The 12,177-nt window shown below is 39.6% G+C and overlaps 1 protein-coding gene across 2 annotated transcripts in view; it reads right to left on the reverse strand.

Annotated features, from left to right (window-relative positions):
* The window catches only part of LOC109486774 (lateral signaling target protein 2 homolog), a 114,146-nt gene that overhangs the window by 12,558 nt on the left and 89,411 nt on the right, over window positions 1-12,177 (reverse strand). For both annotated transcript variants that reach the window (XM_019790663.1, XM_019790662.1), the window contains exons 6-8: window positions 7,807-7,896; window positions 4,317-4,418; window positions 797-1,005 (exon numbers count right to left, since the gene is read on the reverse strand). In XM_019790663.1, coding sequence (XP_019646222.1) covers window positions 797-1,005; window positions 4,317-4,418; window positions 7,807-7,896 — 401 coding nt within the window. The remainder of the gene's footprint in view (window positions 1-796; window positions 1,006-4,316; window positions 4,419-7,806; window positions 7,897-12,177) is intronic.

Here is a 12,177-nt window from a genome sequence, read left to right on the forward strand (position 1 = left end):
AGCATTCTTTAGATAGTTGTGCAAGTGTTGTACAAAATTCAGTTGTCTTGTTACTGAAAAGGTGGTGTTTGATCATTGTTAGTCCTTGGTTCAGCAACAGCCTACTTGAAAATCAATGCACCATCAAACTTGTAGGACAACCTACAATGTTACCATGCACAAACCCCTTCCTATCTCTTTCTCTTATCTTTACTAGGCAGATAAACACAATGAAATTGAATTAGTTTTATCGTGAAGTCTTCTTTGTCATCATTACAAACATTTTCCCATTCCAGTAATTGTTGTAATGGCTGGTGATTAATTCAACATTGATACAAAATTTATTGCCCTTACATGGCTGGCTATTCATCATGCTTGTGTACTTATTAATGTCTGTAACCATGATGATTATTAGTGTCAACAGGATGCCAACATTGGTGCAGTATTGCTGTCATTATCACACAGAGCACAGCAACATTTCATTACTGGGAGTGCCCTGAGGATTACCTGAAATCATTGCTGTCATGATTGTCAGGTGGTGGTGTGTGTGCGTGTGTGTGTGTGTGTGTGTGTTTGTGTGTGTGTGTGTGTGTGTGTGTGTGTTTGTGACATGTGATATGCATGGACATTGATGGGACATTTTGTACCATTGGTACAACATTTTCTGGCATTGGTAAACTCGTTTCTACCTATTGGACACATGTTTCTAGCCAGTGGTACATGACTTTCGATATATTGATTGAATTTGTGTATCCTCTTTCTGTTGTATGTGTACATGTCTATGAGTGTCTGTACATGCTATAGTGTGTTTTCTGACCTGTAGTATGTGTGTCCTGAGCTTCAGGAGAATACAGGTCTGATTCTGTAGGTGGGAATGCCTCTAATTTCAGCTCCTTCCTCTCTGATTGGTCCAGGTCCTGCAGATTGACAGGTTCCACGTCCCTGTACATCCCAGGCTCCTCCGAGCTGCACAGGGCCCTCTCCAGTGCCGACAGCTCCTGGGGACTCAAGGTCTGCAGCAGCTCTCTGTACGTAAGAACAAGAAGTCAGAGATTTCATACCTCCTGGAAATGCTTTTTGGAAATGTGAATGGGACTAAATGATGTACAGTAATTTAATTAGGTATTACACAAATTTCCTTAATTCCTCCACATACAACCCACTTACTACAAATGGTTGTCTAAAACAGTAAAACAGGTCTTAGAATTAGAAATACTATAGTGTTAGAAGACAAATTGATAACAGTTCAGTAGAAGTAAAGTGAATGATTAAAAACACAATAGTTAAGTATAGCGTGTAATCAAGGATATATTGTGTTTATGTGAATTGTTTCCTAGGCTTAAGATGAGAATGGAAAATAACTGCATTCTTTCCTACTCTACTATACTCTCCAAACAGAAGCATCTGAAAACGTGACCCTTTCATGTACAGACTACATTGTACAGAGACATGAATAACACCTGCAGGTCTTCACAGCTCATCAACAAATAACAGGCTTACTAACACCTGCCCTGCAGCAATGCAACATCCACTGGCCATATCCATTCCCAGATGACTTATCCCTTTGTTTATCATTACCCCAGGCTGTAAAACAGGACCCTATAGTATCAGACAACCACCAATTGTGCCAGATACCTTCCGGCCTTTGACTGATCTCACAAATTACACCTCACAGAAGGTGATACATCCAGACACGCATATGGATTTAGCAATGCAGATTCCCTCTGGCTTTTCTTAATACACGTGAGCTTGTCCTACGGGGCTAATGCATATGCTGGTGGCTATGAAAGATTTTTGAATTAGTGATGAAGATGTTGCAGCCATCTACTCCTCTACTTTTTGAATCTTGTTTGCTCTTGGGTTATGTACTGGATAATGTACTGATATACAGTTGGCTAGAGCATATATTTCCCTTGCAGGTTCTATCAAGTTTAGAGGATATGGCTGTTAGGCTTATAAAAACTGTTGAATGTGCCGTTAAGGTGAATGAGAAGACTGTAAACACTGCAAAACAGGAAACCTGTCCCTTAATGACCGCTTTCCTTACAGCATATCAGTGACCCTTCTATAGATGGTTAAAATTCATTTGCCTTACAGACCTGGGTGCTGTTGATTGAATAGAGTTTAGCACAAGACCAGGTCTTGTTCTTATGTGTGGACAGCATTCAGTAACAAGAAAAGCCCTGCTTAGATGTGTGGATGGTGTCCAGCACTAAGGACATTCCTGTTTTTATGTTTGGATAGTGTTCAGCACCATGAACAGGCCTGTCGTTATGTGTGGATGGTGTTCAGCACTAAGGACAGGCCTGTTCTTATGTTTTGGTAGTGTTCAGCACCAAGGACAGGTCTGTTCTTTGTGTGTATAGTGTTCAGCACCAAGGACAGGCCTGTTCCTATATTTGGTTAGTGTTCAGTACCAAGGACAGGTCTATTTGTATGTGTGGATGGTGTTCAGCACCAAGGACAGGTCTGTTCTTATGTTTGGATGGTATTCAGCACCAAGGACAGGTGTTTTCTTTGTGTCTATAGAGTTCAGCACCAAGGACAGGCCTGTTCTTATGTTTGGATGGTGTTCAGCAGCAGGGACAAATCTATTAAAGATCAAGTTTTCAGGTGAATTTATTTCCAAATAATTCAAAGAATGGACCAGTAACTGCAAGAAACCAAAATTGTTTCTCTTATTAGGCCACACCAAGTAAATTTTATGGATGACGTCCTTCGGAGACCCTATATCTAATGCGAGAGGGCGAAAAAAAAACAAGAAGGGCCCTAAAAAACAAGATGCCTAGATTAGAAATATACTAAGGGACGACAAATGTTAGGACACAAATTGAATGAGGTGACACAGATTAACAAGCAAAAAGTCTTTTAGTCATCATCAAAACAGCAATAAATCAGGTGGAACAGCAGTTGTCATCCTGTCCTGTTTCTTTCACATTTTTGCAGGCCTGCAGAAACAAAGCATGTGCTCTTTACCCATTTCGCGTTATGGGTTTCACGTCAATCTAACAATTTGAGGTTCAGTACCAAGGACAGGTCTATTTGTATGTGTGGATGGTGTTCAGCACCAAGGACAGGTCTGTTCTTATGTTTGGATGGTATTCAGCACCAAGGACAGGACCAGTAACTACAAGAAACCAAAATTGTTTCTCTTATTATGATGCTTAACAATTCCATAAATTCTACCATTTCAGTGTATTGCTGTCAAGATTTATTCAAAAGAACAATATATCCATGAGAAACCTTAATGACCCTAGTCATCTGTCTCATGGCCATTTAATGGTGACAGGTCAGGGGTCATATCGTGACCGTAGTGCCACGTAATGACCTGTAATGATTGCTAATAAATGGCAGGGTGTCTGGCAGCAGGGGAGGGTCACATGGGTTAATTGGCCCTGGCTGTTTGTTTTGCAGACTGCTGACTACATGAAGGCTTCCTGAAGTAGTGAAACAGCCTCATGCACCTTGTGATGACTTTAAGGATGGGTAAGAAGGACCCAGTGGACATGAACAAGCATCATACTGTTATGCTGATGACTCTTGGCACTACAGCCATCACAACCTTAACTTCACTTATTCATCTAACGACTGTTTTAAAGGACACAGTTACATTGTTGTGTTAATGAATGACATAGCAAATTTAATATTACATAATTTAGTATAATGGCTGAATTGAATGACATCAGTCTTTTGGTGGACAATAAACAACAAATAACAGATTAAGACATACATTACCAAATGTCAGTGGACTTTCAAATTGGTGAAGAAGAAGAGGTGCACTGAATCTGAATGTTTGATTTTATAACTTATATAAGGAGACTTATGACCTGTCAGTGACAAGAATGATCCCAACGTCATTAAAATCACAACTGGTGCGGTGGCCTAGTGGCAAGGGAACTCTCCCTATCTGGGAGGTCATGGGATCGAGCCCCGGGTCAGGGTGCCAACAGTGCCTCAGCACTCATGTCATCCCTGTGGGTCTTGAAATAATTGGGTAGAAGATGCTAGCATCACTAGGTTACACTAATTTATGCCCATGCCTCTCTTTTCTTAGAAACTACACGTAGCCTTTTCATGTGTTGCTAAGCATCATGCTTCTGGCAGCTGTTCTACTTCTTAGGCACAGGTCAGACAAATTAGGAACATCTCAATCCTGTTGATTTATGCATATATCATACTAATATGGACTGGTAGAGTTTGTTACAATGGTGTTGGAGGCTGTGATGACTAGTTTCCATAGAGATCTATACAGATTCTATCAAATTTTATGTCCTATTGGACACAATTTACATCTATGAATGGCAGACATAAACAAACAAAGCAGAATACAACCTTACCTGATCTTATATAGGAGTGATTGGAATGGTCTGAACATCTCACAGATATCTGTAGGGTCCCTGTCCACATTAAGAGGGCCATCTTCTTGCAGCAGCAGCCCACTAGAAGTAAGTAAAAATAAAATACAGCTATGAATACATCATGTGTAACAGGGAAGGAACAGAGGGGTGATGGGTGGATGGTGTCAGCAACCAAGGACATGCTTGGTCCTATGTGGATAAGCTTCAGCATCAAGAACTGTTCTTGTTTGTGCAGCACCCAGTGTTCAGCACCGAGGACAGGGTTGTTTTCATTTGTGGATAAGCGTCAGAACCAAGGACAGGCCTGTTTCTATGTATAGATTGTTTTCAGAACCAAGGGCAGGCATTATGTGGTGTTCCACAACTAGGACAGGCCCGTTATGTATGCGTGTTCAGTACCAAGGACAGACCTGTTCTATGTCTCAGTTTGTAGAAGAAACACTAATGAATTTACAAATAGTTCCCCTTTTCAAAAGTGAAAAACTATTTTACAGCAGAATGTTACAAACAAAAAGTTTTTCCAATGTCCTATTTGGCAGGATCTAAGGAATAGCTAGTCCACAGCTCATAATGTCTTGTCCTGAGGACCAACCCCCTTTTTCACCCACATACAAGATACATGAAGATTTTTGGGGCAAGGTAGATTTGTGCAGGAACAGTTCTTCAAGCTAGCATTAAATGAGGTCACTGACACAGGTCAAACCTGACCCCTTTCCTGGCACAAATCAGATGACAAGGTAATATCCATCCCATTTCTAGTTCATTGGCGAGCCTTTAGGCCTAATGTAATCCCATTGAACTGATGGGTTTAGGCCTGGTTGCCTCGCTAATGCAGACAGGATCGGAGAATTCATTATTGGGGGCTGGGAAATTCCCAGACTGGGAGTGCAATTATTTTGATGACTGTATTCGACTGGCACCTGACATGTTCTACCGACTGGAAAGGTACAAATGGAATGAACGCAGTTAAATAAAACTGCTCCTTTCACAAAGAACTCTAAAATAGAGATCAGAGGTAACAGGCGTACCAAGTCATTTTGTACATGGCACATTGTATGGTTATTATAGCATTAATCTCACAATAGCACACACATCTAACTGTCCAGAATTTATAAAAGTCTTTACAAGGCTCACTAATACAGATAAAGATGTTTGCCTACATTGCATAATAAATCATGAACCTCACCTAGCACATGTCTAATGAAATCATGGATAGAATTGTTTGCCATCTATAGGTAGAAAACAGGGACACTCTTTTTTTTCTTTCCTGCACTTGACAAGTTTTGAAACACTTTATTTTGACAAATTGACACATTTTATCTTTTGTGTGTCTCTGTGAGCACAGCTAGCCTTTATATACCCCAGTATTATGACATTTTGTTATAAAAAAGCCCCCAACTGTATCCCTTTAACTCCAAATCCTGAAATCCTAGGTGCTTTGTTTTATGTTCAGCATGTTTCAATTTGTATAAATCATGTTCTTTATGACTCATAACTTCAGGCAACTTCTGACAAAGAGTCTTCTCGCTGCTGACTCTAATGTTACATGTACTGTATGCCTGTAAGTCTTCTCTTTGAGACCTTCAAACTGCTAAACACACATCCATCCAAACAGGCACATCACTTCCATAACTAAAGATATACATAAAGTTTATCATATGACAGAGATTTGATCTAAAAACATGGTTGGATTTAGAAGAATGGACTTCTTCCTTTGAGTTTGAAATCCCCAGACTACATAACCGGCAATGCCATGGGCAATGACATTACCGCTTGTAATTGCTCAGAGCTCCGTGGAGATTTAGACCTAATTTGGGAGAAGCAACCCCCAGCACTGAAGCAGTCTGTTGGATGTGTGAGCTGAAAGGCACCCTTGCTGAAGCAGCTGGTGGGCTCAAAATGGTTATATGAGAGATAAGTTAGAATAATCAATGAAATGATTTCAATCATAGTCACAATAAGCAACTGCATTCCAAGTCTCCTTACTACAGTAAGATACATTGTCCAACATGATGGTAGTCAGAGGGGACTGGAATCCTCAAATTTGATTTAACCTGCCAAAACAGGGTTCGAAATGCTGGGTGCATAAAAGGTATGCATTTTTGTGCAGCCAAAATAGGAGCTGTGAAGGGCTATGTACCTAAAGCCAGTAGTAATGGTACAACATTTTTTTTTCTGTGAAACTTACATAGACTGGCACCTATATTCCTCACAGTGAATTTGGAGCCCAGTAAAGGCCCTGTATAGCCTGCATGTTGAGAGCTACTCATTTCCACAGAATCTTAATTTCATTTCTCTGAGACAAGGCTTACTCTCTGTCACCTTCATCATGCCCCCACACACCCTCATGTTGTAAGTAATGTCATACTCAGGGCCTGGGATTTCTACATGATACACCCTATGGCAAATTTGGGCAGTTTCCAAGATAGCAGAGTACACCATACTGTAATAACATCCTAATGCCTGGCTTTAGGGTGACATAATACCCCTCTCCGATTCCTGACCTTCCCAGCCAGGAAAAAGGAACTTAGTTTTTCAATGTCATCCGTGACTTAGTTTTATGTGCTGTAATCAAAAACTCCCAAACTACAATGACCAAGGTCACTGGTTCACCTCCAGGGCAGCAATCTGTAATCTTTTACGGTGGAAGTTGGAATATACAATGTATGTCTACCTACAAGCATGTTCAGTGAGAGACACAATAAGTACATTGTACAAATACCTAGAAAATAATACATGCTTGAAATCATGATCGTGTTACCAAACCAAAAGACAACTTTACCACAAGCAGTTAAAGGTGGATATGGCTATTTGTAATGTCCTAATTAATGCCTTCAAGTGGAAGAGACCAATGATGTACATCTGTGGTGGGTGTGAAGTATATTTCTCAGGTTAAGAAAACAGAGCTGTGGACTGATCATTGGCATTCAAGTCTCATACTGTTTCTTTCAGAGATACAACATGGCCCTTACCCTCACAAACAAGTGTATTGATTCTGCAATTGCCACAGAAATGTGGTAACATTCATTCTTGATACCTTTCACAAAGAAGTGTACATGCTTTAGAGCTGGAAACACTGATTGTGGACCAAATGGTCTCTTGTTACAAAACATTTCCGAGAGAAGACAGCCCCTCTCTTCCCTTTTTATTCATTACAAAGGTAATTTCTATTTATAGCTCATGTTTTCTCTATGATGTAATAGAACCAGAGGAATGAATTGGTGTGGTCCTACATGCCATGTCATTGTGACGACAGTGGATGACAGACAGAGGATTTATTTCTTTATTAGCTTATCAGGTGCTTCTCCTTGTGTGTTAATGGAAGCAATAATCACCAGGCATTACACAGCACACAGGGCTATTAAGTGTCTCATTTCTCAAGTGCACTGTAATGGGTAGACATCGGGATGTTAGTCCCAATTATCCAAAATCCCCCTGGAGGATGGAGGTTAACAAAGTTTACACAGACCTGACAATAGCAAGGCGCGGGATGGTGAACATCAGGGCGGGGTCATAGTCGTCAATCATCTCCTGCGTCAGCAGCTCTGCTTCCAGTGCCCTGCAGATCAAAGATCAACACTTTTAATTAGCTTACTTTTGTCACAGTTTTCTTGTGTTTAGTACAAAGTATATACCTTTCCTTATGTGTGGATAGTGTTCAGCACCAAGGACAGAACAGACCTTTCTTCAGTATGTGTGTGTGTGTGGTGTGTGTGTGTGGATAGTGTTCAGCACCAAGGACAGGTCAGACTGTTCTTGAGTGTGTTTGTGGATAGTGTTCAGCACCAATGACAGGTCAAACTGTTCTTGAGTGTGAGTGTGAGTGTGTGTGTTTGTGGATAGTGTTCAGCACCAAGGACAAGCCAGACTGTACTTGAGTGTGTGTGGATAGTGTTCAGCACCAAGGACAGGTCAAACTGTTCTTGAGTGTGTGTGTGTGTGCGTGGATAGCAAATACAGCACATTTACCCAGTATATGTGCTATAGTATGAGTGAAATGTAATGAAGTTTGTTTCTGAACACGGAGCAAAATGTAATTAAGTAATAAAAACGCACTCCAAGGAAAGCGCAGCTTCTGAGTCAAGAAAACAAGGGAAGAACAGTCCCAACATTTACTTTATAAGAACAGGCAGAACAGGACTATATCATGATCTCTTGTAACTCTAGTTTTCTCTCAACAGTGTGACTGCTACTTTTAAATTAGATATCTTGAAAAGTTGGAAGCTCGCACCACAATTTATCAATTTGATTGGTCATGCTCTGACATTGCTTTTATTGCTGTTCAAGCAGCTTGCTACATAGAGTGCTCCAGTGCTGAGTGTCGTGCCATAAATTCCCTCAGTGCACCATCAGAAGTAATCTGAACAGAGCAATTCTGGCACTGCTGTGACATTACCAGCTGCACTGACAGAATTGACATCAGTATTGGTTAGGACAGACGAGCATGTTAACTGTTAGGGTTGTGGGGGCAGCACTCAACATACATGTAGGTGTAAGCAATCAGGTAGGTTTTAAGCACATGTCTCCAGATTTGGATGCTGCAGTGAGCAAGAAGAACTGTTAAATGCATTTACTTTTGCGGGGTTTACAGGTGAACATACCTAGTATTATTGACATACATTTCTGTCATTATTTGTATACAAAAGCTAGCCAGGAAAAAGACAAAGTAGAACCAAGTAAGGAAAGACGGCTGTGGGACATTCTGACACCAGTTACTGCAGAACACAGTCAACTTACAAATACCTGTATGAGAATATGAAATATCCAATGTACAGTGTACTATACTTTATATATCTATCATACATGTATGATGAACCAGTCACAGTCCAAGTCAAATGGTGATTACCATGCCCAGTTCTAATCTGTCTGGATACTGGAAGGCTAAGTATCAAAGGCACCATTGGATCCTAAATATTCACCAGTACTACATGTAGTCTAGACCCTCAATCAGTAATCTCATTCTGTATGCCCTGAATCTGATTTGTCAACTGCCTTGACCTCATTATCAGTGGCAAACATTAAAGGTGAAGGTAAATTCCATACTTTGTTCTTGATTCTAAGGTTTCTAATATAATTTTCAATTGCATGCACTGCAAGGACCTGTATAATCATGAAGCTCAATATTCCATAGTGAGAATGATTGATTTTAGTTAGAGTTACAAAGTCTTTTATCGAAAAGTCTGGCAATATGAGAATTGACTTTGTGTTCATAATCTTTCAATATATATTAAAATATAGATATTCATAATTTTTTTCTCTTCTCTCTCTCTCTGTGTGTGTGTGTGTGTGTGTGGATACTGTTCAGCACCAAGGACAGGTCTGACTGTTCTTAACTGGACAAGGAAAAAAGTTTGGGATTGTCTGTCTACAAGTTTTTGATACAGGAAAAAACTTTAACTTGGCATCACAACTATAAGTGAGGAAACTCTTTGAGACCATGCCAGGGTAGCCTTAACAGGCACTCTGCGCTTGAAAATTTGCCAACACATGCCAAAGTCAAAAGGTCAGGCAAAACAGCTTTTCTGCATTATCGTTGTGCAAATAGAGACTTTTTTATCTCTGTGATCATTTCCAATCTAACAAATAGCTATGGACTGCCCGGGGGAAGTCATGACTTCGCCAAGCTGAAAATTGTTCAAAATTTGCCTATTGATCCAGGGAAAATCAATGGAAAGCATTTACAATAGAACAGAAAAGCATATTGCACAGTTAGCTTAGGAATTGAAAGTCAATACATGCAGGATTGGAAATAATGGCCACGCTCAGAAGTGGTTTGCACTCTGAAAAGATTCTGCCAAAAACAGTAATGCAGAAACAGTTGACCTTTTCCCATTGTATGCGCCTTTTAGTGCAAGGATTAGTCAAAACTGAATACTGAGTTTTGCATTCAAATGGGAATAACGATGGTCTTTATTTGCTTTAATTCATCAGTATTGATTTTAAACTACATTTTGTTTTGTCCATTTAACCTTCTCTCTTCTTCTTGACCCTGTAACCAAAAGATAATTGGTTGCCTAATGACTACATCAGTGTTCAAGAGAACAAAACAGCTTGTATTTACCATTGTCAGAAAGTTTAAAATAACTTAGAAACCAGACCCATCTAATTAAGGTATTATCACTATAGAGGGAGACAATCACATTAAATTACAACATAAAAACAATCACTAAATTGAACTGCATATGGTAGGACTTATTACATTCCCAAGATACATGTTATTATGCAGTTTTTTGTATTTTTTCTTAATTGGCACATTTTCTTTATTTGATAGGGATAGAGACAATTTAGAAATTTGCTCTGATGAGCAATGTGCAAATGAATATGAATACAAATACATTGTAAATCTTTGAAGAAAAAACACAGCTTCCTTTAACACTTCTTAACAGAGATACCTTAACACTCCTTAGCAGCGCATGGTTAACAGTATTGGGCAAAACTAATTACTCTGTCTTACTTACTGTGCTTTACCACATGCCACAATTGGTCTTATTGAATTACCTGCTAGCAGTGCCAAACAGGAGATCACCACGTATGGACATTTCATTATCACTGATAAAGAGGAAAACAGTTCTCCTTCAATTTACATGAAAGCCTGATGATATCAAAGTTGACCACACACCAATTTCAAAAAAATCGTTTAAGTCTTATTACCTAGCAGTACTTCTCAAAATGTAGTAAATAACAGTTCTTATATGATATTCTTATCTTCAATAGAAATAAAGTCTCTTACTATCAGCATCAAAGAACACCAAAATTGTCTAGTTTTTCAGTTCTTGTATTAAGATGATTACTCTGTTTGAAAAAAAATTGCTTATAACAATTGAGTCTCAGTGTGTGAGACTTTTCATTTTCCTTTGAATGTGAGCTGACACCTACTCCAATAGCACACACATCTGCCCTGCACGATGGTCAGATTTGGGCCCAAAAGTCCCACTCCGCTACTATGGAGATCGAATCCCCCGAACCCGCGAATCTTGTTCGATATGACGTCATTCGAATAGAGCGGGCGTTCGATCTGGGGTTACCCGCGGTCATTTACAGTAAAGCCGCTACAACCGGCTACTTCAAGCCCTTTTTTACTTGGGAACCACGGAACAGGAAAAATCCACCTTTCCACAAATATGAACCGTTTTCAAAACATTACATCTATGCCGTGATTTTATTGTGGATATGTAACATGTAACGAAGCTACTGCCGTCATCGTGGGTGACCTTGAAGGTCAGAATTCTTGTTGACGCTGTTATAAAATCCAGGTCCCCATATCCAAGTGGCACAGCATGCGTGCAAACATGGTATTTTAACCATTCCCAAAAATCGCTCAAATTACCTCATTGAGGGCTTGTTTGGAAGAGGAACGATTTCCGCAGATTTCTGTCTTAGGGATTTTTTAAATATGGCCGCGATTATGAATTATCGGTATTTAAAGTTAAAACACTGCGTTTTTAGCTCTTCTTTTGACTGTAAGTCGAGTTTTAGTTAAAAAATTAAAAAAACCTAAGACAGAAAGTTTAAATTTACTGTAATATTTCTAAAAATCCAAAAATCTAACCTTATTTTTAATTTTCGGGGCCTCTTAAAATCAGTTGTTTGGTTCTCGTGAACCCTTTTTGAAATCCGAAATTGATCTCATTTGGAAGAAAATGTACACAAAGTGGAGCAAAGGCAGTGCAAGAATAACATTTGAGGTAAACAAAATCACTTATTACATTTAATTTTGATGAGTATTTACTCTCCAATTACTTTTGTTTATTTTCAAATTTTACCCGTTACCCCGGGCGGCCCGGGACTCCCGCGCGGCCACGTTCGAACACGTTCTGTAACCCGATACCTCCCTAGTAAT

Source organism: Branchiostoma belcheri, unplaced genomic scaffold, assembly GCF_001625305.1.
Source record: "Branchiostoma belcheri isolate BF01 breed outbred unplaced genomic scaffold, Haploidv18h27 scaffold83, whole genome shotgun sequence".
In the NCBI taxonomy this organism is placed as follows: Eukaryota; Metazoa; Chordata; class Leptocardii; order Amphioxiformes; family Branchiostomatidae; genus Branchiostoma; species Branchiostoma belcheri.